General features: G+C 41.5%; 2 protein-coding genes across 5 annotated transcripts in view; one reads left to right on the top strand and one right to left on the bottom strand.

Moving 5' to 3' along the window:
- Positions 1 to 8,835, bottom strand: part of GNS (glucosamine (N-acetyl)-6-sulfatase) — a 36,587-nt gene extending 27,752 nt beyond the window's left edge. The window contains exons 1-4 of the mRNA XM_037845893.1: positions 8,479 to 8,835; positions 4,880 to 4,939; positions 2,242 to 2,448; positions 364 to 429 (exon numbers count right to left, since the gene is read on the bottom strand). Coding sequence (XP_037701821.1) covers positions 364 to 429; positions 2,242 to 2,448; positions 4,880 to 4,939; positions 8,479 to 8,679 — 534 coding nt within the window. The 5' untranslated portion in view covers positions 8,680 to 8,835. The remainder of the gene's footprint in view (positions 1 to 363; positions 430 to 2,241; positions 2,449 to 4,879; positions 4,940 to 8,478) is intronic.
- A 16,507-nt stretch (positions 8,836 to 25,342) lies between these two features.
- Positions 25,343 to 26,891, top strand: part of TBC1D30 (TBC1 domain family member 30) — a 115,181-nt gene continuing 113,632 nt past the window's right edge. For 2 of the 4 annotated variants that reach the window (XR_005218317.1, XM_037845841.1), the window contains exon 1: positions 25,352 to 26,054. Coding sequence is in view for 3 of the 4 variants with exons in the window: in XM_037845841.1 (XP_037701769.1) it covers positions 25,571 to 26,054 (484 nt within the window). In the remaining variant the exon portion in view is untranslated. Of the gene's footprint in view, positions 26,055 to 26,891 lie in introns of all 4 variants that reach the window. The other 2 variants (XM_037845843.1, XM_037845842.1) reach the window with 2 other exon arrangements.

Raw genomic sequence — 26,891 nt, 5'->3', positions numbered from 1 at the left:
ACTGTATACTGTTTAAACAGCGATAAGATGTAAAAAAGCTTAATTATCCAAGTCAATATTGAACTGCATTTTTTGACTAGGGTTTTTATTAACTGCTAGTATAATTTCAACAATATGTTCTAGTTTAAAAGCCAGAGTCGATCAGGCAGAACAGCAAACTATGCTGCAACATCTTGGGTAATGCAAGAAAAACATCACAAAAAGGAGTGATGCAAATATCAGTAGACTTTATTTTAAGGAGATTAAACAGCCAAAAGTGAAAGCAAACCAAGTTAATGTAAATATTACAGCTAAATGAGCGAGTAAGCAACTTTGTATCTGTAGGGCTGCATCAAGTTGTCATTGACTTCAAAAATCACTCACCAAGGCATACCAGTAACTCCAGCCCACAGGAACATGTTCTAGTCCTCCTGCATCTGGGGCTCCATACTGAAAAGCAAGACAAGGAAGGACAACAGAAGTCCTTAGACATGAGCAGATGAGAAAGAAACTGGAAACTTCTGGAATCTTTTTAGATCAGTATCTGGAACATAGTGAGAGTACTCAATTTCCCCAAATACATACAAACTATCCAAAAAGTAAAGAACATCAAAACAGTAAGAATTTCTAAAGCAAAGGTTGGCAAACTACTGTTAATGGGCCAAACTGGCTCACTGCTTTTTTTTTTTTTTTTGGTATGGCATTTGAGCTAATAATTTTTTCAACCATTTAAAAACGTAAAAACCAACCAAAAGGCTATTTTGTGATATGTGAAAGTTATACAAAATACAAATTTCAGTGATTATTATAAAGAAAGGTTTATTAGAACACAGCCATGCTCATTCATTTAGGCACTGTCTATGGCAGCTTTTGTGCTACAATGGCAGAGCTGAGTAGTCGCAACAGGGAGATAGGGACCAAAAACCTAAAATATTTTCGATATGGCCCTTTACAGAAAATGTCTAAGTGGCCTAGCCTACAGGGCCATCAACTCAATCATTCACAGGATGAGTGCTGAGCTACTGGTGGCACAGAATGAATAGTCTTCCTGACCTTGTGGCTAACAGCAGTCAACATAATCATACTGTGAGTTATCAGCCTATTACTTTAGTCATCCTGCCTGACATGCCATTTGCTGATAAAATGTACTTTTGGAGCTCAGTTTATCCGATGAGATGAAGAAGCGAAGAGACCACAGAAATGATCCCACTTTATCCAACAAGGTTTAATACTAAGCATCCAAAGTAGAGTTTAATGCCTGGGAATGGAATCCTTGTCTTTAAAAATTTCTCCTGATTTTATATACATATTAGATGATCTTCAAAATACAAGGCAGTGTAATTTCTGTTTAGGACTCAGCCCCTACCCACTAACCCAGTATCCACACTGTTGCTTATTTCCCATGATTCTTTACAAACTGACTCATCTTTCTTCAAATCCATAAGGTTGCAGATTCCCCTAATTGTTGGGAGAAGAGGAGGTATTAACAGAATATTCAGATCAGATATTAAGATCTCCAGTAACCACAGATAAAGTGGGTAAAAAAATAAACATCTTCTCTTTGTCCTACATCCCCCATTTCACTAACTCCAAACACTCCCAAATAAAGGCTACCCCAGACACTCCCAAATACACTAGCTCTCTAACTTGGACTTTAAAGCTAAGGCCAATGTACAGGATTTGCAGGTCATGAAATCTGAAACTAGAGTTCTTATATCATGAGCAAGAGCCTTCACAGGTCACACTGAGACATCTTTCCATCCAGACCTATGGGGCCAGCAAACCATTTGCTTTAATGGTCCAAGTGCTCTAGGCTCTGGGTGCTTTCCCTTTATCACTGATCTCTCTGCATTTTGTTTTCATTTTGCAGATGAGAAAACAAACATTAAGGTGTTATAATTCAAATATTCTAATAAATCTGAGGTAAAATTCTAAAAGTACACAAGTTTTTGCACTCTGATTCTGATAAAGGGGAAATGGAAACAAAGATGCTATGACAGCCGTATGACAAGTAGAATTCCCAAGGAAAAAAGGAAGATGCATCAGATAACAGCAGTCTTAGGAGAATTTTTAAAACAAGTGTTCCCAGAAATATTTAAAGGAAGAGTAACTAGCCAAATCACGTAATGGGCAGATTATGATAAATCAACATATACCAAAAACCCTTTAACATAACTTGAATTGGTATTAAGAAATAATTAATGTGAATTTTACTAAAAGGTGTTATTTAAAAAAGAATAAGAATTAGATCATTCAACTTACCTCATTTAGGTATTTTCCTGCAAAGAAGGTTTGATAACCACACATTGATCTGAGAATTGCTGGGAAAGTATTTGGTTCTTGGATCTTCTGCCATGATTTACTACTGCAGTTTCCTTCTAAAGTGTTGTTAACAACATGATGATTATGTGGATACTTCCCTGTCAGGATACTGGCTCGGCTGGGGCAGCAAAGAGCACTTGGCACATACTACAAAGGGAACACAAGCAAAGTTACCCAAGCAATGTGGATTTCTCATAGTTTCTAAAGAGAATAAAGAAAGCTGCTCAATACTTTAACTTCAAATTTTAATTTTTCCATGCAATAGAGATTTTTTTTTTTTTTTACATATTACACACTTCAGAACTGCTTTGAATCACACAATGAAGACAGTAAAGCAGAGAAAACAGAGAACAGATTTCTTTTTCAGTTGGTTTCTTTCTGTAGGGTAACATGGTGGTTAATTCTGATCTCATCTCATCTCTCAAAGAAGTAATACATATATGCAAGCACGACAGCATGGCAGAAGATGGGTGTTAACCAAAGATAAAGACGAATATTTGGATGTAAGGTAACCAGGAAAGAGAGGCTCATTTTCATGCTGATACATTTCCTGTATCACTTGATACACTGGACACAGATTTTGTTTTCTCTATTCAAATTTTTCCATTAGCTATTGTCATCAATGACTCTCATTTTACCTATCTGTACAGGTCTTAATACGTATCACCAACCCACTTTACATAAAAGTAATACTAGCTTATACTCTCACCAGCAGGGAATAAATTCCTATGCCAGTATACCTCTGCCAAAACTAGATGATAACCCTTTTAAGTACATAGCATTTATTTTGCCTTTCAAACTGGATTTGGCATTTTAAAATACTGGTGAAGATGAACATTCTTTACATGCAATACTAATCAACTGTGTTTATGTAAATTGTCTGCTCATGTGCTTTACCCATTTTCTTCCTAGGCGACTGACCTTGTGTTACGTAAGATTTGAATTAAGGAAGGATTAGGCCATGTTACAAACACTTCCCATTTTTACTTTTGCCTTTTAATTTTGTTAGATGTTTGACTTCTGTAATTTTTACACTGGCAACTCTCTTAATTCTTTCCCTTTCGTGATCTATTTTATAGCCAGCACCATCCTGTTTTACTGTATTTTCATACTACATTTCAGTATTTGATAGGGTAATTTCTTCTTTTAAAAAATTACCTTGATTATTCTTACCTACCTGTTTATTCCAACAACTTCTGGAATATGACTCTAAAAAATCTTGTTGGGATTCCGATTAGAATAAATATCTACTTACCAAGTACTTTTGTTATATCACTCAGCCAAGTTCTGTAACTTTATTTATATAGGGCCTACCCATTTCTAGACAGTTATTCCTAGAGTATTTATAATTCGCTATTATAAGTGGGATCTTTCCCCCCTTCTATTTTTCTAACTGGTTATAGGAAAGAAGGTAATTAATTTTACTTTTTCATTTCTACCTTGCTAAATTCTATCATTTTAAAAGGTTTTCAATAATTCTCCTGTATTTTCTATGTTGAAAATCCAAACAAGTGGAAACAATACTTTTTCCAATAGTTTTTACTTCATATGACTTATGGCAATGACTAGATATTCTGGGACAACATTAAATGAGAAGTATTAGCTTACTGTCTCATCCCTAGCAGCAGTGCTATGGTTTTGAAATATTCTACCAGTTTAATAAAAATGTAGTGATGTATTTTCCTACTGACTTAATAAATTATCAGGAAAGGATGCTAAATCTTCAGAGGTCTTTAAAGTATCCATTGAAATGATCATCTACTTTTCCTTCTTTCAGCTCTTGGTGTCATGTTGGTAGCTAATAACCAACATTACTAAATTATTGTAAGTCAACTACTGCTACAAGTGCTTTACATGTATCAGCTCATTTAACCTCACAAAAACCTAGGAACTACTACACCCATTTACAAATGGGGAAACCAAGGGTCAGAGAAGTTGAATAACTTGCCAAAGGTCATACAGCTAGAAAAGAGGCAGACATAGTATTCAAAACTAGGCAGTCTGGCTATGCTGTTTTTCAACGGCTTTCCTAATATTAGGTTACCCTCCCATTCCTAGACTAGCACTTATTTGGTATGGTCCATTACTCTTGAATTTAATTTGTTAGCAATCTGGATCTTTATATCTATGTTTATACATGAAACTAGCATACACACACACACACATATTTTTGGTGCTACTACCTTTGTCAGGTTTTGCTATCAGGTTTAATTGGGCTTTTGCAGTGACCTGCAAGCTTTTATCATGGAACCGTTGATGCAGCGTAAATGTTACTTGATTCTTACAATCCATTTCTGAACCTCAAACAATAAACTTTTTAATAGAATTCTCTAATTCTGGGTTGTAGAACAGACTTAGAAAAAACCTGCAATGAATCTTCAATTGATAAGGAGTAATATTTCAATGAAAAGAAATTTATATCATACGAAATAAAGTCCTTCCTTCGGACTGGGCATTTAACTAGGAAAAAAGCCAAGCAGATTATACTGGGAATTATCCAGAAGTGTTTCTTCTTAGAAGTTAAATACAATTTAAGTAAAAAAAAGAAAAAAAAAGTTAAATTAACTTCAAAACTTACAGCGCTGGAGAAAGTCATCCCCATCTCTCCAATGAGGGCCTTGGTTTTCTTTAGTGGTGTCTGTAAAATAAATAATTTATCAGTTAAACAATTTCTTCTAAGAGATTAAAATGAACCAGAATTTGGGTTTGCTACATCCTCCTTTCAATCTATTATTCCTAAATGGTCTGCTCCACCTAACACTAAGCAATAGTCAAGAGTCCTGGGTGACTCTGGAGATGAACTAAACAGATTTGGTTACAGCCTTTGGTATCCTATGCAAAAGCTCAGGGGGACATAATGCTTACAGGAAGAGAAAGTTAACTGCTGGTGGTATTATTCCAGCAATGCCACTTTCAGTGTGACAAAAGTTTGCTGGCCTTTTCTTATTTGTCAATAGCCACCTTATGAGGCAGTTATCTCTATTAATTCATCTTTAGAAGCAGGGTGTAGGAAATATGAAAGGAACTTTCCACCCTTTAAAATAGAAATAAAACAGAGTCCGAAAACCAGATGAAGTCCTGAGATTCAGAGACTGATTCAAAAATCAGACACTCAGCGGTACAGCCCAGATACATACTTTTCGACTACAAGCTCACTGCCCTCTCCACTAGATTGATCAACACCTTAGAGTGAGGACTTGAAACTAGATTGATCAACACCTTAGAGTGAGGACTTGAAACCGGTGGAAAACACGTGCACACAGAATCCTTGTCAAGTGAATGAACAGTCAAAAACTCCTTTGCTTCTAGCCTTGCTTTTCATCTTTCACTCAAATGTAAGATCCTGACAAGTACAGAGAATAATTAACTTCTAATCCAATCCCTGAGCGAGGATAAAAGTTTAAAGATGGTCTTTAAATATAAATAAAAGGAACACTAATTATTGTGTTAGATCCCAAACAAGAAAGTAATGTCGAAGAGCTCATTTTTGTTGTATCATGAGTCAGTAGAAAGTCAAGATTACATTGAATGCAGTTTTAAGTTTTTGTTGTATTAATTCCTTAAAGATGGATAATACAAATACATAACTCAAGAAATAGATTTTAAAGAGTCCCATAGGTAATACCTGCATCAAATACAGTGAAACGTTAAAGATGACATTACTACACAAAAGACCATTGCAAAGATGATTGAAAGATTTCCTAACTAAAGCAAAAGCACACAAGTGCTATAATCCTTGGACCTGAGTTAGTCTAGAGGGTTGACTACTTTTTATTTAGCCGACTACGGCAGCAATCTTATATCGTTTTTGCAGAAAAGACCTCCCTCTCTCCACAAAAATGGAGATACTATACACAAAGTTTTACACGTAAATTAAGGCATTCCATAACTCCACTGGGGTCTCTGAATGTCACCTAAAGATCCTCTGATCTGTGGTATAAGTGACTGTACTGGTATGGTATGTACAATGACATCTAATAAGTCAGTATTATCAGAGTTTCTACAATAGGAGAAAAAGCACAGGACTGTGGGATCATAAGACACCCGGGCTTCCCCACTTATCAGCTATATGAACCTTGGCCAAGTCACTTAAGCCTCCAAGTTTTAGTTTCCTCTTCTGTAAGATAAGTACAACATCTACATGAAAGGACTCTGGGGCTGAACAAAGCACAAATGCAAAACATCTCACACCCTGCCTTACTGTTACTGTCTTAGCTCTTGCCCTTCAAGTCCTATATGACAATCAGTGGTAGAATATTCCGAAAAAGGCTACAAAAAGAGAAACTGTCAGAGTTGGGAGCATTAAGCTTGATGAATTCTCTCCACTTAATTTTCTTTCCTCTCTCCAGTGCAAACACAGACAAGAAATCATTTGCTACTGCCTTAAAGAAGCAAATAGGATTAAAAACCTAAAAGAAAGAGACTTTAAATATACAGAGACCACAGCTAATGCACATATTGGTTGTTTCCTATGAGAACTAAAGAAATTGAATTCTGAACACCTTATATTTAAGTGATGAATTTTGTTTTCAACAAAGATAAGAAAACTTAACATTAGCTAAGTGCTTTAGTCACTTAACAGCTTGTCGTAGAGATGGCTTGCTTCTTTTGGACAAAACACTCTTCAAGGACACAAAAGAATTAAAAAAAAAATACACGTTATGGGAAGGAGGATAAGTGTAGCAGTTGGAATGGTGGAGAAACCAAAGTAAAATCCACAATCAGAGAGTTGGTACAACTAGGGTATTAAATAATCAGAAAAAGATGTGACTCTCCCTCACTAAGTCGGTGGAAGAGGGAAATTAAGTCAAGGCTTTTCGGTATCAATGTGGCTGGAAAGAAACCAAAAGGCAATGAGGCATACATGATAGGAAGAAGTGGAGAGTCAAAATGCAAGTATCTTAAACATAAGCTAGAAAAGACTCTCATATTCTTGAACACAATGTTTAGTAAGAGATACATTTTACTTTACAATGCAGAAATATATACTTACGAGCATGCTTATCTTTATAAAATGTAACACAAGGACCCTTCTTATTCTATTCTTTTCCAGAGGAAAGCAAAAAGGCTGGTAGCTACTCATTAAACTGATTTCACAACTCACTCATGGGTTAAGACCAGCAGGTATGCTTCTCTTTATAACATGTAACTCAAGGACCCTTCCTAGTCTCCTCTTTTCCATAGGAAAGCAAAAATATTGGTAGCTACTCACTAAACTTATTTCACAACTTGCTCACGGGTTGAGACCAGCAGTTTGAAGACACTGACTGGGCTAGGGTGTTACCACACTGGAAAAGTTGAGAACCTCTTGCCTGGAGTGTTTTCAAAGTCTCAACATTGGCTGAAAGCAAAAAGAGAACTGAAACGAAGAATCCAATAACATATTTGTTTTTAAAAAACTGAAACGAATGCCAGACCCACGTTCAGAGGACTAGTCAGGGTTTTGCCTGACTCTGCCTCAAGCAAGCTGCTTTCTGGGCTCAGCAAATACGGGTTAGGGTAGATGTTTCCAAAGACTGTAAATTCCAGAGTCTAAGATAAAGAAGCAAAATTAACTCTGGGAAAGAATGAAGTCTCATGACAACAACCATTTTTGATACAAAATAGAACAGTGACAGTATCTAATGCATCAGCCAGGTGTTCAATTGGGCTAATTGAATCTTCTTGATTCTTGTGAGGAAAAACACACCCTGAATAGTTCCACAGCCTATATACCAGATTAGTTCATTTCAGTACTTAGTTCATAAATATCAGGCACTGATATGGTAGTCACAAATGCATACGTGACCTAGATCCCCCTAAGGGGGCTGAACTTTATTGGCTGTGTTGTATTTTGACACAGAAGAAAAACAATCACGGCTTGTCTGCTCTTAGCCAGCACCTGCCCCTTACTGGTTCAACCCACCCCCAGCTGGCAGCAGTAAGCTCCTGACTAATAGCCCCGTGTAGTGCCTGGGTGCGTGTGCTAATCCAGAAAAGATGCGGGGAAATAAAGAGGAAATAGAGTTCTGCAGTCCCTCAAACCTGCTAAAAGCGCCTCAAGTGGCAAAAGCAACCTGCCCAGGGGTAAAGGCTGTCAGTTCGGTGAGTGGGGGTCGGGACGGGGGAAGAGCAAGAAACCAGGGAGTCAGCCCGGGAGATGGAAGAGGCGGGGCACAGCAGAGAGATAAGAGTTACCATGCCGCCGAGCACTTCGTCCTGGTCGTCCGTGAGCAGCAGCACCACATTGGGCCTCCGCGTGCCGGCCGCCACCACGGAGACCCCCAAGTAGCTGCCCAGCAACAGCAGTACCAGCGCTGGCTGGCAGCCCCTGCAGGAGGGCAAGCAGCGGGGACTGCCCCGCCGGGGCCCACCTGGGGCTAGAGGCAGGAGCCGCATGGCGGACAGGGCGCCGGGGGGCCCGGGAAGGGGTCAGGGAACTCGCAGGTGACCGGAACACCTGAGGCCAACGACTCGCAGGAAGAAAACACTGCGCGGTAAAGGCCAGGGTCTGGGGTCAGGCGTTTTCTCCCCAGGCGCGATCACGTGAATCGAGGCCTGGGGGCGGAGCCTGCCGAGCGAACACGTGACGGGCGGCTGCGGGCGGGGCCGGGAGGGGCGGGGCTGCCGGCGGAAAGGGAGGAGGGTTGGGGCTGACGAGAGGGAGACACCAGGAAGTTCCTGGAAGGAGGCAAGAACCGGGATGAGAGCGAGACCCGGGCTAACCCCAGGCTGAGGCTCCAGGTGGGTTCTGCTAGGAACTGTTTCTGAGCGGTTGGTGGAAAGGTTAAAATGTAGGGAAGATAAGATGAAAAGGGGGAAAGGAATTATCAAACAGTGGCAGATGGAAAGGGAAAGAAAGAAGGTGAGTACCAGATATCAACATTAGCTGATAGGTAAAGGCTGGACTTACCATATTTACCCTCGAGTCTACAAACATTTGAGGACCCTTTTGCTTAATCGTGTTTAATTTTCTCTACAACTAATGAAGTAGGTATTAACATTCTCTTTTTGCGCACCTATTAAATTTGCGGCTGGGTTTCCAAGTCAGCTTTTTTGAACTCTAAACCAGTATACGCTCTGCTATTCTACAGCTGACATTGTGGTTAGAATAAAGAAAACTTAGGGATATTCTGACAGCTTTACCCTAATATCCTTGGTCAATTTTTGAGATCCCTCTTGGAAGATGTTGGAGGATGTGCACGCTGAACAAAAACAAACAAAATCCTGAAACATGGTCACCCAATGTGTTATTAAGTAACCTTAGGGGAAAATTCCACGAAACACTGAGCTTCAAATATTCTGTGGTCAGTCTGCTCAAATCGATGAAAATATAAATATCCCTGGCAAGGTGAACTGTCAAGCTTTGTTACCAACTCAGTACAATAGAATGTACCTCCTTGCTCCTAACAAATGAAGCATACTTTCTCTAAACTGGACTATCCAACAAGAAAAGTCGTTTAAAACTCATGAAAGTACTATGCTTTAAGTTAAAAATAAGGTGCAAGTACTTTGAAAAGTAATGTATACAAATATTGGGCCTATAAAAAAGAAGGATTGCCTGTTTTATTACATTAAAAAACCTAAATCTATAGAAGGCAATCTACAAAATCTTAATAGTTCTGCTTAAAGAAAGAATTGTGCTCAGCATCTGGTCACAGCATTTCCTAAGACAGCCAGAATACTGGGTTATAGCCTCCAGGGTAGGCTAATTTTGTGAGCCAGTGGAATAACTAACCCCAATGTGTTTGGATTTCAAGACTTCCAGGAAGACTTTCTTGCCCCAAAAAAGAATCTATTCCTTCTTCCTTGATGTCCCAAATTGCAAAATTATGCTATTGTTTTTGGTTCAAGGATCGATTGTAAGGAGAGACTGTGTCACCTTTGTTCTAGATGCCAAGCTAGTGCTGAGGAGTCACAGTCCCTCTTTCTTAGAACTTGCAATCTAGTGGCAGAGAGACAGACATTAATCTAATGGTCACGGAAGTATATAATTACAAATTAGGAGATGCACTATGAAGGAAAGTAAAGGGTGCAATGAGAACATTTAAGGGGGAAGAGGGCGGGGCTGACCTAGTCTAAGGTGCCCCAAGGAAGTGACCTTTGAATGAAGATCTGAAGATTGAGAAGGAAATAACTTCATAATAGGGTAGTAGGGTGGTGGAGTGTCTTTTAGGCAGAGAGTACAGCAGATGGAAGGGCCCTGAGATAGTATGTTCAAAAAACTGAAATAAGCCATTGTAGTTGGAGCAGAGGGAGTGAGGGAGAGGTAGGCAGGGGCCAGAACTTATATTAAGGATTTTGGTCTTTATCCTAAGGCTAATGGGAAATCACTGAAGGAGTAAAAGAAGTGTACATGATTTTTTAGAAGATCCTTCAGGCTGTGGAATGAAGGACAGATTAGAAGAGGCCCCAGCAATCTCACCCCTGTGTATATATATACTCAAGAGATTTGAAAACACGTCCACACAAAAACTTGAACATGAATATTTATAGCAGCATTATTCATAATAGTTCAAAAGTGACACATCGCAAATGTCTCAACTGATGAGTAGATAAGCCAAGCAAATCGGGTTGTTTAAAACAACAGAAATTACTGCCTTACATTTATGATGGGGGCTAGAAGTCCAAAGGGAAGAATCTTCCATATCCTTCCTAACTTCTCGTGTAGCTTGTAGGCAATCCTTGGCTTTCTCCTCCTCCGTCATCATGTGGCGTTTCCCCCTGTGCCTCCTGTGTGTTTTTTCCCCTTTTTATAGAGACACATTGGATTAACGGCCCACCTTACTCCAGTATGACCTCATTTTAACTTGTCTGATTTCATCTATAATAACCCTATTTCCAAATAAAGTCACTTTCTGAGGTAGTGGGAATTAGAACTTAAACATACATATTTTGGGGGTGGGGTGGGGCACAATTCCATCCATATCATATCTGGTTTATTAATTACTTAGTCTGGCTGTTTCAGAAACCAGATGGATCATGAAGAATGACTGTAGACAACCACAAGCTCCACCAAGTATTAGCCCCAATTGCAGTGGCCATGCTGGATGTGGTATATTAGCTAGAGCAGATTAATATGGCCTCAGGTACATGGTAAGCACCACTGACTTGGTGAATGGGTTCTTTTCTGTTGCAATTGGGAAAGAGATTCAGAAACAGTTCACATTCATATGGAAGGACAAAGAAACAATTGCAATTTTGCTCCAGGGCTGCGTTACCTCTCCTACTCTTTGCCATAGTATAGTCTGAGCTGATCTAGATTGGGCATCCTGCAGAATATCACATCCATTGAACTCATTGATCAATACATTCAGTACAATGACTGATGAATACATGCTGATCAGCCAGGATGAAAAGAGGGTAGCTAGCATACTGGAAGCCTTGATAAGACACGTGTGCTCCAGAGAAGGGGAGATAAACCCAATGAAAATTCGAGATCTGACCCTTGAGAATAGGATTTTAGGGGTCTGTGGTCAGGGGTGTGCCACAACATTGTCTCCAAAGTATAAGAAAATCATTGCATCCTGCATCCCTGAGAAGGAAGCACAGTGTCTGGTAGATCTCTTTAGGCTCTGGATGCAACACATTCTACCCCAATCCTTATACTGAGTAACTTGGAAGACAACCAATTTTTTTTTTTTTTCATTTTTATTGAGATTGTTCAGATACCATACAATTATCCAAAGATCCAAAGTGTACAATCACTTGCCCCTGGGTATCCTCATACAGCTATGCATCCATCGCCACACTTAATTTTTGTTCAATTTTTAGAAACTTCATTACTCCAGACAAGAAATAAAGTGAAAGATGAAAAAAGAAAAAAAGAAAAGGAAACTCGAATCCTCCGCTATCCCTAACCAACTGCCCTCAATTGTTGACTGGTAGTATTGGTATAATACATTTGTTACTGTTTATGAAAAAATGTTGAAATACTACTAACTGTAGTATATAGTTTGCAATAGGTGTATATTTGGAAGACAACCAATTTTGAGTGGGGCTTGAAGCAGAAAAGGGCTCTACAGCAGGCAGAGGTGGCTGCATCATCTGGGGCCAATGCAAAATAAAGATGTAATGTGAATTGCTCTTGGCAAATGCAAGGTTACAGATAACTTTTGATAGTTTTTTTAATTTTGAGAAGGATTTTCTGCTGATGTAACTCTTGGAATTGTTTAGAGTATTTTATAGGCTCTGACAACAGCGAGATTAATTATTTCAAAATAGATATTTTTGTACATCGACAGCTGATGATTCTTGTAGAACAGTTTTTCTAAAAAGACTCTTCACTCAAGTCAGTTTTACATAAGTGAATTTAATTTAAAATCTAAATTTATACAGTGGCACTGTAATGTTTCCTCTGACATGTTCTGTAACTTGTGGAGGTCTTCTAAGAAACCGAAAGCAGCATCAAAATTTGTATATAATTCAAAAATGCCTGTTTATGCTTTCTATTGCCATATCTTCAATTACAAGGAAAAATTCAATTTAAAAATTGTTTTTTCCTTAATAATTGGTTCATCTGAAGCTTCATATGAAAATCGTGTTTGTTTTTTTTGTCAAATTTGACGATATTTAAATTTAATTTCTGTTCTAAGCCTGTGGATGTTTGCTTTGCCATGTTTCAAAACCAGAGATTCTAAACTCTGAAGAATTCTAATAACTCCTTAATATGCATTATTAAAACATCCATGGGTGCATTTTTATTTTGTAATAATTTACTGACAAAGTTTACTGCCTCAACGCTGGCAGTTCCTGGTCCCAGGTCTCAGGCCCAGGAGTTAAGATTTGTGTAAACACTGCAGTGATTGAGATTTGGAAATGGAGCAGCAAGATGATCGAAGCACTGCCCTTATGCAGAGTTCCTTTTCTCTCCTGCAGTTGCCGCCGCTGCCATCACCACTACTACTTCTCGTCTGCCCTCTTCACTGTCATTGCTCCTAATCTGGCCTCAGGTCCCCTCCCAGGGGACTGTGTCAAGGCATGTGCATTTGCCACTTGTTTGGGGCCTGTGCTTCCTGATATGCTCCCTGGCCTGATCTGTCTTTTCTGATGATGCTCATACTCCATTGTCCCATTGGACTTCACTTAGAAAACACAAGTTCAAAGATAAAATTACTAATAATTTAATTATTGTGACAACAGAGCATTAAACCAAGCATGGGGTCCTTCTGAGAGTGGTGCTCTGTGTAGCTCCACAGATCACATGCCTGTGAAGCTGGCTCTGGAGACAGGTCAAAGCTGTTGTCCAAGTATCCTTGCTGCTTGGGCCATGCAATCCAGTAGACTGTATGATGTTCCAGGTGTCAGTGGTGGAACAAAATGTAATATGGAGCAAGCCCCAGTAAGAGAATCACAAAGCAGGCCCCTGGGGTTTTGGAGCAAGATCATGCCATCTATAGCAGGTATCAAACAGCTTTTTTTTTTTTTTAATTAAATTCAGTTTTATTGAGATATATTCAAATACTATGCAGTCATTCATGGTGTACAGTCAACTGTTCACAGTACCATCATATAGTTATACATTCATCACCGCAATCCATTTTTGAACATTTTCCTTACATCAGAAAGAATGAGAAGAAGAATATAAAATAAAAGTAAAAAAGAACACCCAAATCATCCCCCCATCCCACTCCTTTTTTCATTTAGTTTCTATCCCCATTTTTCTACTCATCTATCCATACACAAGATAAAGGGAGTGCAATCCACAAGATTTTCACAATCACACTGTCACCCCTTGTAAGCTGCATTCAAACAGCTTTTGAAAACAGTTTCTGGTACGCTGAGCCTTGAAAAAAATGAAACTCTTGAACTGCCCATCATGAGGTGGTTCTTCTTGGATCCACAGTCATGAAGTTGGGCAGGACTAGCAGCAATCCATTCTATGATGGAATTGGTACGTCCAGGACCAAGCATGAATAGGACAGAGGGTGTTAAGCAAGAAGCGTGAACAGATAGCCCAGACTTCCATATCATTCACTGTGGTTACACCACTGCCCCTCTCTCAGCTCACACCTGGGAACCTGAAGCAGGAGGCAAAGCCTGGGCTGGGTATATGAGTGCAAGCTGGAAAGGCATGGTAGTTTCATCACAGCCTTATTGGGGGGATGGGGGCAGGAGATTGGAGGCAGGACAGTGTCTTGGAAGACATAGGTGAAAATAAACCATCTAATGGACAAAGCTTTGAGTGATGTGCTTAACCATCAAGTTTGGGTGCAAGAAGTGGTCTGAGGTTAGAAAATATATGGACTCATCAGCAGTGACAAATGTCTTGGCTGCCTGAGCATGGGCCTGGAAGGAAAATGTTTGAAAGATTGGAGACAAGGAGGTCTGGGGTAGAGGCTGGGTGGTTAGACGTATGGGAACAGGAACAGAGTGTGAAGATCTTTGTATCACATGTTTATACCCACCACAAAACACTTACCATGGAAGACAAACAATTAGACAACCAATTAGATGAAATGACTCAGGCAGTTGATGTTAGGCATCCTTTGTCAGTGACTCCCCCAGTAATGGCATGACAGGAACATCTGAAAAATGTTAATTGGGTAGGGGTGAGAGATAAGAGGTTTGATTCCCAGTTGATATGCATTGAGCAACTACAACCTTTCTTTCTATTACTGCAAAGGAAAGATTATATTCTGTGTGGGGGTTACATGCATGTGTCGTCTTGGCCAGGTGATGGTGTCCAGGTGCCTGGTCAAGCAAACACTGGCCTAACCGTTACTGCAAGGACGTTTGTAGCTGTTTAATAAACTAGAAGGCTGGTTTATTAAATCGTCAGTCAGTTGGCTGCAGCTCTGACTGATTACATCAACGAAGGGCGAGTCTTCCAGAATGACAGAATTCAATCAGCTGGATTTAATCCAGTCAGTTGAAGACTTTTAAGAGAGACTGATAGAGAACCTTGACTTCTTCGGCTAACCAGTGAAGCACTTCCTGAGGAGTTCATCAAAGATGCCAGTTTGTTCCTGAGGAGTTCATCAAACACGTTCATCAAAGTTGCCATTTCACTGCCTGAGGAGTTCATCGAACATCTTCATTGGAGTTGCCAGTTTGCTGCCTTCCCTATGGAATTTGGGCTCATGCATACCCACAGTTGCGTGAGACACTTTTATAAAATCTTATATTTATAGACATCTCTTGTTGATTCTGTTTCCCTAGAGAACCCTAATTAATACAACTTGGTACCAGGAGTGGTTCTCAAGAAACAGAATCTTAAAATGGGATTTAACAATTGGTTTTCTACTCTGATTAGATTCAAAGGCACTAATGATTCCATTTCCAATAATCAAGATGGCACTAACAGTCCATAGCATGAGTTGGCAATGGAGATATGCAAAATAGCATCATTTCATTCTCCTAATCATACTCTTGTATGAAGCAAGGCTCTAGATGACAGTGTTTTTGACACCTTAACAGAGTTTTGCAGAGCTAAGAGGTATAAGGATGTTGGCTAGTTGCTCTTAGATATGTGGATAAAGTTATAAGAGAAAGGGATGAGCTAAAGCCTTCAAATTTGAAACTTAAGTGCCATATGAGAGATGTAAAGGTTTCTATGTGTGCCCTGAAAGAAAATCTTATTTCCTGTGACTGCAGACTTGAGATTTCTGAAAACCAGACCCAGAATCTCATTGTGCGAGTAGCAGATTTACAATGTAAACTAAAATCTCAATCTCGCAGTGTGTCTGCTATTAAAGTAAAGGCATTGATTGGAGAAGAATGGGATCCTGAAACTTGGGGAGGGGACATATGGATTGATAATAATGGCAGTGAGGACATTGGAACCCTGGATTCTGCTGAGTCTGTTACATACACCTGTAGTGTTCTGTCCTGAGGAAACAGCCACCCTGCCTCCAGTCTTCTTTGAGGAGAGAGCTACCCAAACTCCAGCTTGTTTTGAGGAAACAGCTTCCCACCTCCAGTGTGCCCTGGAGCCTGCCATCCAACCTCCACCTAAGGAGATTAACCCTTCAGGGCCCACTAAACCTTAATCACCTCCCCTGAGGAAGCAGCCCTCACACCTGTCTGGAGAGATTAATGCTGTTTCAGGAAATGAAACTGCAACAGAATGTCCTGAGGTAAATGGCTTGAGGGATACTTCTAATTCTTTTCATGACCCACCCCCACCACCAGTCTTTGCTTCAAGACCTATAACTAGACTAAAGTCCCAACAGGCCCCGAAGAGAAGTACGGAAGTACGCTGTACTCCAAAAGAATTGTATGAGTTTTCCAACTTATACAGACAAAAATCAGGGGAATATGTGTGGGAATGGATATTAAGGGTGTGGGATAATGGTGGAAGGAATATAAAGTTGGATCAGGCTGAATTTACTGATATGGGCCCACTAAGTAGAGATTCTGAATTCAGTGTTGTAGCTTGAAGGGTTAGAAAGGGCGTTAACTGTTTGTGTGGTTGGCTCAAACATGGATCAATGGGTGGCTGACATTACCTGAGATCGAAATGCCGGAACTGCCCTGGTATAATGTAGAGGAGGGGATTCAAAGGCTTAGAGAGATTGGAATGTTAGAGTGGATTTATAATGGAAACCTGATCTCACACTGCTGGAATGTCCAGAGGACACACCTTTTACCAGGACTGTGAGGAATACATTTGTGAGACTAGCTCCATCATCCCTGAAGAGCTCTGTAGTTGCCCTTCTCTGGAGGTCAGATATTACTGTGGGAACTGCTGTCACTGGGCTGGAATCCTTAAACACAATGGGGATAATCAGATCCTGAGTCAGCAGAAGCCATGTGGCAGCAGTTAATGGTCAAAGGCAATATGAGCGTAGCTACCTAATGGAAAACAGGCAAAGCAGCAGTCAAAATAATCCGACTTGCAGAGACTTATGGAGTTGGCTAGTAGATCATGGAGTACATAGCAGTAAAATAGATGGGCAGTCTACTAAATTCTTGTTTGAGCTGTATAAGCAGAAGAATTCTAGGTCAAGTGAACAAAAATCTACCTTGAATTACAAAAACAGAGAGTCATGGTCCCTTAATCAGTTTGCAGACTTGAGACAGTTTACAGATCCAGAGCCCCTTGAATGAGGGGAAGGCTGGGTACCCTTGGGGAAGGACCCTGTTACACTGCCAAAAATTTATACAGTTAATCTTCCTCCCTGCCTTCCCCAGGGGGACCTACAGCCTTTTACCAGGATAACTGCATTGGGGAAAAGGAAATAATCAGATATGTTGGGGATTATTAGACACTGGTTCAGAAGTGACATTAATTCCAGGGAATTCAAACCATCACTCTGGTCTGACAGTTAAAATTGGGGCTTATGGAGGTCAGGTGATTGATGGAGTTTTAGCTCAAGTCCATCTCACAGTGGTCCAGTGGGTCCCTGGACCCATTCTGTGGTTATTTCCCCAGTTCTGGAATGCATAATTGGAAAAGACATACTCAGCAACTGGCAGAATCCTCACATTGGTTCCCTGACTCGTGGAGTGAGGGCTATTATGGTGGGAAAGGCGAGGTGGAAGCCACTAGAACTGCCCCTGCCTAGCAAAATAGTAAACACAAACAATACGGATTTCTGGAGGAATTGCAGAGATTAATGCCACGCTTAAGGACTTGAAGGTTGCAGGGGTGGTGATTCCCAGCACACCCCATTCAACTGTCCTATTTGGCCTGTGCAGAAAACAGATGGGTCTTGGAGGATGACAGTGGATTATCATGAGCTTAACCAGGTGGTGACTCCAATTGCAGCTGCTGTTCCAGATGTGGTATCATGGCTTGAGCAAATCACCACATCACCTGGTGCCTTGTAGGCAGCTATTGCGCTGACAAATGCTTTTTTCTCAGTAGCTATTAGTAAGGACCACCACAAACAGTTTGCATTCAGCTGGCAAGGCCAGCACTATAAATTCACTGTGCTACCTCAGAGGTATTTCACCCCTCCAGCCCTATGTCATAATATTGTCTGCAGGGATCTTGATCGTTTCTTCCTCCCACAAGGCATCACACAGGTCCATTGTATTGATTATATCATGTTGATTGGACCCAGAGAGCAAGAAGTAGCTACTCTAGATTTGTTGGTAAGGTATTTGCGTGTCAGAGGATGGGAGATAAATCCAACAAAAATACAGGTGCCTTTTACCTCAGTAAAATTTCTATGTGTCCAGTGGTGTGGGGCATGTCGAGATATCCCTTCTAAGCTGAAGGATAAGCTGTTGCATCTAGCACCTCCTACAACCAAAAAAGAAGCACAATGCTTAGTTGGCCTCTTTGGATTTTGGAGACAACATATTCCTCATTTGGGTGTGCTTCTCCGGCTCATTTACCAAGTGACCAGAAAGGCTTCTAGTTTTGAGTTGTGACCAGAAAAGGGGAGGCTCTGCTACAGGTCCAGGCTGCTGTGCAAGCTGTTCTGCCACTTGGACCGTATGATCCAGCTGATCCAATAATGCTGGAAGTGTCAGTGGCAAATAGAGATGCTGTTTGAAGTCTTTGGCAGGTTTCTATAGGAGAATCACAATGCAGTCCCTTAGAATTTTGGAGTAAAGCCTTACTATCCTCTGTATATAACTACTGTCCATTTGAGAAACAGCTTTTGGGCTGCTGTTGTTCCTTAGTAGAGACAGAATGCTTAACCATGGGCCACCAAGTTACCATGAGACCTGAATTACCTATCATGAGCTTGGTGTTCTCCAACCCACGAAGTCATAAAGTTTGGCGTGCACAGCAGCACTCCATCATAAAATAGAAATGGTTTATACCAGATAGAGCTTGAGTGGGTCCTGAAGGCACAAGTAACTTACATGAGGAAGTGGCCCACATGCCCATGGCTCCCATTCCTGCTGCCTTCTCTTTCCCAGCCCACAGCTATGGCATCTTGGGGAGTTCCTTACAATCAGTTGACTGAGAAAGAGAAAACTTGGGCATGGTTTACAGATGGTTCTGATGATATGCAGGCATCACCTGAAAGTGGACAGTTGCAGCACTGCAGCCCCTTTCTGGGATGTCCCTGAAGGCTAGTGGTGAGGGGAAATCCTCCCAGTGGGTGGAACTTCAAGCAGTGCACCTGGTTGTTCATTTTGCTTGGAACAAGAACTGGCCAGAGTTGCATTTGTATACTGATCAATGGGTTTGGCTGGATGGTCTGGGACTTGGAAGGAACATGATTGGAAAATTGGTGACAAAGAAGTCTGGGGAAGAGGTATATGGATAGACTTTTCTGAGTGGGCAAAAAACATGAAGATATTTATATCCCATGTGAATGCTCACCAGAGGGTGACTTCAGCAGCAGAAGATTTTAATAATCAAGTGGATAAGATGACCTCATTCCCCAGCAACTCCTGTCATTGCCCAATGGGCTCATGCACAAAGTGGTCATGGTGGTAGGGATGGAGGTTATGCATGGGCTCAGCAACATGAACTTCCACTCACCAAGGCCGACCTGGCCACAGCCACTGCTGAGTGCCCCATCTGCCAGCAGCAGAGATCCACACTCAGTCCCCAGTATGGCACCATTCCCTGAAGTAGTCAGCCTGCTACCTGGTGGCAGGTTGATTACATTGGACCACTTCCATCATGGAAGGGGGAGCAATTTGTTCTCACTGGATTAGATACATACTCTGGATATGGGTTTGCCTTCCTTGCGTACAATGCTTCTGTCAAAACTACCATCTGTGGACTTACGGAATGCCTTATCCACAGTCATGGTATTCCATACAGCATTGTTTCTGACCAAGGAACCCACTTCACAGCAAGTAAAGTGAGGGAATGAGCACATGCTCATGTAATTCTCTGGTCTTACCATGTTCCCCATCATCCAGAGGTAGCTGGGTTGATAGAACGGTGGAATTACAGTGCCAACTAGGTGGCAATACCTTGCAGGGTTAGGGCAGTGTTCTCCAGGGGGCTGTGTATGTTCTGAATCAGCATCCACTCTATGGTGCTGTTTCTCCCATAGCCAAAATTCACGGGTCCAGGAATCAAGGGGTGGAAACAGGAGTGGCACCACTTACTATGATCCTAGTGATCCACTAGGAACATTTTTGATTCCTGTCCCTGCAAGCTTAAGCTCTGCTGGTTTACAAGTCTTAGTTCGAAAAGGAGGAGTGGTTCCACCAGGAGACGCAACAGTAATTCCACTGAACTGGAAGTTAAGACTGCCACCTGGCAAATTTGGGCTTCTTATGCCTCTGAACCAGTAGGCATGGAAGGGGATTACTGTACTGGCTGGGGTAATTGATCCTGACTATCAAGGGGAAATAACACTGCAACTACACTATGGAAGTAAAGAAGAGTTTTCCTGGCATACAGGAGATCCCCTAGGGTGTCTCTTAGTACTGCCATGCCCTGTGATTAAAGTCAATGGAAAACTGCAAAAACCCAATCCAGACAGGACTACCAATGGCCAAGACACTTCAGGAATGAAGGTTTGGGTCACCCCACCAGGCAAAGAACCATGTCCAGCTGAAGTGCTTGCTGAGAGTAAAGGGAACATGGAATGGGTTGTGGAAGAAGGTAGCGATAAATATGAACTATGACCACGTTACCAGTTACAGAAATGAGAACTATGATGGCATCAATATTTCCTCCTTGTTTTGTTATGTTTGTGTTTGTCTGTAAAGCAAATGTCTTTCTTTTCTTCTCTGTCTTATCCCCTTATCATATGACATAAGCTGTATTGTTAATTTTGCAGTATTTAAATTAAAAGAAATCAGTTTTAAGAGTTAATGTCAGCCAAGGACTTGCACCGTATTCTGGAAAGATTTAGTGCATTTCCAGCTGTACACAGGACAGTGGAGTATTGTTAGGCAAAATATATGTCTGTTACTGTTCTCTACTTAGAGATAAAGTATGGTTTAAGATGATGTGTATAACTGCCAAGTTGACAAGGGGTGGACTGTGCTGGTTAGGTTCATGTGTCAACTTGGCTAGGTGATGGTGTCCAGGTGTCTGGTCAAGCAAACACTGGCTTACCCTTACTGCAAGGACATTTGTGACTGGGTAATAAAACAGAAGCTGGTTTATTAAATCTTCAGTCAGTTGGCTGTAGCTGTGACTGATCACATCAATGAAGGGTGTGTCTTCCACAATGAGAGAATACAGTCAGCTGGATTTAATCCAATCATTTGAAGACTTTTAAGCGAGACAGATAGAGGACCTTCACTTCTTCGGCTAACCAGCAAAGCATTTCCTGAGGAGTTCATTGAAGTTGCCAGTTCATTCCTAAGGAGTTATCGAACATGTTCATCAAAGTTGCCAGTTCGCTGCCTGAGGAGTTCATCAAACATCTTCATTGGAGTTGCCAGTTTGCTGCGTGTCCTATGGAATTTGGACTTGTGCATACCCAGAGTTGCGTGAGACACTTTCATAAAATCTTATATTTATAGATATCTCTTGATTCTGTTTCCCTAGAGAACCCTAACAAAATACATTCTGTTACTTTGAAATCTAGTTGTAATAAATAATTAATAGTCAAATTAGAAGATCTCCAAAGTTCTCTAAGCACTCAAGTTTTTGACTTACATATAATTCAACATTAATAGCTCTTATAAATTGATTGTTTACTATGTATTATTATGCATTTCTTAAGATCTAAGACTTGATTGCTTCTGAGATCCCTCTAAAACCTACCCCTTACCCCAACTTTTTGGGTTGAAAAATACAGGTGTCATTTTCAAGTCTAGAGTATTAAACTGAAATTAGAGATTGTATTGTTTTCCAAGTATATGAATAGTTTATAGCAAAATCAAAGAGCAAAACACTCTCCACGAGGCCAAGCTGAAACCCAGTAATAATCTTTTACGTTTCTCTTGTGACTCCGGAAATGTGTAATCCCTGAAAGATTAATGTAAAAGATTAACTTCTAGATTTTAGAAATCACCCTTTCCAAGAATAATCATGGGTTTCATCAGAGCAAATATATATATCAAATAGTCAAAAAATGTTGCAAGTCTTGTGAAGGTAGATTTAAATAATAGACCCCAGAAGGTTTTTGGCAAGACCTTGAGGTCTATAACAGGTTTGGAAAGAATTTAAATGGTTGTAGTCTGTAGATTGTACACGAGATTTACATAAATTGCATTTTGCAGTCTATGGTAAATTGTATTCAATTTAGAGATAGATGTTTCTTAGCTCCTTGTAATTATAATGCAGTATTGGACCTTGTATTCCAGTTGCCTGGTATAACATTGTTAGTATAATTATTTAAATATTAAAATTAAAGTTCCAAACAAATTAAAACAAGAATTATTATCAGTGACAGAATTAACCTTGGTAATTCTCACTTTACCTATTTTCTTTAATCATGATCAGTTTGATAATAATGTTGTGTTAGATCAATGGTTTACTCTTATATCCAATTAGATGGCTTCAAAGCTTTAGTGAACTCCCCTAAGGCCTTCTAGTCATCAGGCAAGAGCAGAGCAGGGAGGATAAAGGGCTCCTCTTTGCCAATACCACTTTTAGGATTCTATTTAATGGAACTCACTTTTCTTAGGAAAGTAGGTTAATGATTGGTCTTTTCTCCAGTTTTCTTTTTATTCAGTCAATTAATTAATTCAACACGTATTTATTGAATACCTATAATATGTCAGGGATTGTCCTAGGTGGGGATACAGTAGTGAACAAACACAAAAAAAATCCCTGCACTCAAGGAGTTTACATTTTGGTGGCATAAGAGAGAAAATAGATAAGTAAATTTTATAGTATGCTGGAAGGAGATAAACATTATGGTAAAAAAAGGAAGCAAGGAAGGGGAGATAAGGAATGACTGGGGGTTGGAGGAGGCTGCGAGGAGGTGCAATTAAAAATAGGGTGGTTAGGGAAGGCCCTACCAGAAGATGACATTTGAGCAGAGACCTGTTGTGGGTGAGAGAGGAGTTATGCAGATATTTGGGAGGAATATCATTCCAGCAAGTGCAAAGATCTTTTCTTGCTGTTTTCTTTTTCTTTATTATAGAAGTTGTGGGTTTACAGACAATCATGCATAAAATACAGGATTCCCATAGACCACCCTATTTTTAACACCTTGTGTTGGTGTGGAACATTTGTTACAATTGATGACTGCACATTTTTATAACTGTACAATTAACTGTAGTCCATGGTTTAACTCAGGATTCTCTGGTTCTGTAGTGTAGTTCCATGGATTTAAAAATTTTTTTAAATTAAAAATTTGATAATATAAAACAATTGTTAAATACATATATACAGTCTAGCAATTTCCCTTTTAGTAACTTTCAGATATATATTTCAGTGCTGTTAATTATGTTCACAATGTTGTGCTACCGTCATTACCATCCATTACCAAAACATTTCCATCATGGCAAACAGGAACTCTGTATATTTTAAGCCTTAATTTCCCATTCCCTGTCCCCACCCTGTCCCCCGTTAGCCTATAATCTAGATTCTGACTCAATGATTTTGCTTATTCTAAACCTCGCTGGTTTTACTTTGCTAATTTCCTCTCCTGTGGTGACTTGGTTACAAAGCAGGAAAAGGAAATGATGGTGAAGTTCTGATTAAGTTAGAAAATGATGGATGTCATTAACCTATTGTTTTTCCTGGCCTCTTTCTCCATCCCCTTCAGCTCATTTTGAATTTCTTTATCCATTGGTCCTGATAAAGCTATCCTAAGTGTGAACAGTACTGAAGACTAGTAGATATGTATCTTCTTCATGGGTGGAGAGAGAGAGAGAAATCAGCTGAGAGAGATCCAATTTCAGTGTCTTCCCCATGACAGTCCTGCTTGTTGCCAAGTTTGGCATATGAAGGAAAGCTGTAGGACTGCATTCAATGCACAGAACAATAGGAAAAAAAAACCCTTCAAAAACCCAAACAACAACAAAATAAATAATTCCATTCCCTTCATTTCATGCTTTTAAACGTTAAAAGGAAACAGTAGTAGTAGAACAGTTATAACAGCTAGGGAAAAGTTAGAAAACGTCCTTATATTAACTGCTTTCTGTGTATTGACTCCAATATCAGAAAGGCCTATTGCTTTCTCATTATGTTTACATGCATTTTAGTGGTGATATCAAGGAATATCAGGTATTTACCTGTAGGGTCAGGCTGTACTATGAAAGTGCCTTGAAAAGTAAAAAGTGTACCGAACAAACAGTAGGCACCAGCATTGTTCACCAGCCCATTGTTGCCCCTTTTAGAAGTATGGCAGGTATTTATTAGCAAAGGAGATAGATGAATATGTATTCCACTAACAATGAAATATGTATTCATCCATAATGAAAGCCACGCCCTTTAAGGAATGTAATTTCCCAGCTGAGCGTTAAGAAAAGGTCATTTTATTCTTTGTGAATCAACAAGTTATTTAGCTTCTCTGTGTATCAGATTCCTCATCTGAAAAGTGAAGGTAAAATAGTACTTACCTGTTTTACAGGGTTAAAGTGAGGAATGAATGGGATTATTCATGTAAATCACCAAGAACAGTCTGACACCCAAAAAGCACTTAGAATATTATTTATTACTAAATTCACAAAAATATCTACAGTGGAGGGACACCCATAATTCTTCCACCGAGACTTTAATGTAAAGGTACATCTCTCAAGATCGCTTGTAAACCTTTTACGGCCAGAACTAGCTCCTTCCATTTATTAACTGTCATCCCACGAATATTTATTAATCCCTCATTCTGTGTCGGGTCTTGTGACAGGGAATTAGTTGATCAAAAAAAAAAAAAAAAAAAAAAAAAAAAAGGATTCAAAGAGTTATACATCAGGTCTTCAGAATTTTTGAAACGTTATGGTCAGAAACTAAGAACGCCTTTTAAGGCGCTCAGATCAGGTGGGAAAGTGAGAAGAGCTGGGCGTTGTGCCCGGGAGTATGAGGAAAGGAGCTCCTGGCTTAGAGTATTTATTGGCCTTTAGAACTCTCCCAGGCATTATTTCTGGCTGGTGGCTGAATAGGATGCGAGGGTTGCCCTGTATTTGAGTTAAATCAGGTGCTCCAGTGAAGGTGGCAGCGGCCAGAGCGTCCTTTCCCCTCCAGGCTGAAGGCTTCATCCTGATCCTCTTCTGGCCACATCCTGCTCCTTGATTCTCTTCGGAGACTGCCCCCGGGCCAAGTCGGACCTCACCTGCAGCGGGCGTCCCCGGAAGGCCAGAGGCGTGGCCGCCTCCCTTCTCTGCCGGGTGCGGGCCGGGGGGAGCTCCGGGCGCCTCGGGAACCCGGAGCCCGCTGGCGCCGCGCCCGGCCTAGGGCACACGGCCGGGGACGAGGCCGCGCCTCCTCCCGGAACTAGCCGGCGCTGCGGGGCTGGGGGCGCCAGGGCCCGAGCGGGAGGAGTGGCAGGCGCGGGGCCGCGGCACGCGGGGCGACATGGAGGTCCTTTCCGCAGGCGGGGGACGGACAGGGCGACCAGCGTCCGAGTGCCGCGGCGCCCGCGAGGCGAGGCCGGAGGACGCGGAGGAGGAAGCCGTCCCTGGAGTGCCCGGCTCCTCGCCCCTCCGAGGGACGCCCCCCGCGGAGCAGCTGCGCGGCGCCCGGGATGCCTGGGAGGGTGAGGAGGACCCGGAACCCCGCGAGCCGCGGGGCGGCCGGACGAGCCGCACGGCGTCCCTGGTGAGCGGGCTGCTCACCGAGCTCTACAGCTGCACCGAGGAGGAGGAGGCGGCGGGCGGCAGCAGCGGCCGCGGGTCTGGGGCCGGCCGGTGGCGTCGCGACAGCCTCGACAGCTCCACCGAGGCCTCGGGCTCCGACGTGTTCCTGGGCGGCCGCGGCGGCGCGGGCGACTCCCGAGTGCTGCAGGAGCTGCAGCAGCGGCCGAGCCAGCGGCACCAGATGCAGTACCTGCGGCAGAAAGGTGAGGGCCGGGGGGAGGGGAAGAAACCCGGGAGCCTCCCGGAGCTGAGCCCAACTCCGTCTGCCCGCGCTCACCTGTGCACACCTGGGCTGCTCCGCCAAGGGCTGATTCTAAGTTTGGGGCGTCTCCTTTGACCTGAAGCTGGTGCTCATACTGTCACAGAATCATGACTGGACTTAGTTCTAAATGCCCCTCCCCCCAACTGCTCAAGAGTCGTCGAGTGGAACATCAGCTGTTGGAATTGTGGTGGCGGGTTTCTCCCACCATCCCCGCCCCGCGGGAAACGGGAGGTTAGTGGAGTGGAAGCCCAAGAGGAAAGGCAGAACAGGGCGCTTAATTTCACCCGAACAGGTTTGAAGTTTCTGATAGGTGCAATCGAGTTACATGGAGAGCGCTGGGAAAATAGAGGCCGTGAGACTCCTGGGACTGGTGGTGGTTTTATTCCTTTTATTCGCCATCCCGGGCCACACTATTTGGATAGTGTTCAACTAGTGAGGCAGAATAATTCGATAATGAAGTTTTGGAGCAGAGCCTGTGAATTTCGTGTCGGCCAGAACGCATGGTTCTAAGGAGCTCACGGGATGCATTTTTTTCTTAGTGGCGTATTAGTGGAGGACCCTAGAGCATTGAGGTTATCACAGACTTGAACTGCTGATACCTTGAGTTGGTGTGGAGAGGTTGGCCTTGGCTTTCAGGGGGAGAAACCAATTTTTTGTTTTTTTTGTTATCAGCCTCTGATGCTCGCGTCCTAATTGCGATTTTTCTCTCCTCGACTGTTCATTATAACTTGTCTTTTAAGCCCATTTGTATTTTTGTATGATGTATCAAGACTCCAGT

This window comes from Choloepus didactylus, chromosome 8 (assembly GCF_015220235.1).
Source record: "Choloepus didactylus isolate mChoDid1 chromosome 8, mChoDid1.pri, whole genome shotgun sequence".
Taxonomy (NCBI): domain Eukaryota; kingdom Metazoa; phylum Chordata; class Mammalia; order Pilosa; family Megalonychidae; genus Choloepus; species Choloepus didactylus.
Note: the sequence above shows the minus strand (reverse complement) of the source record. Positions and strands in the feature narration are given on the sequence as shown.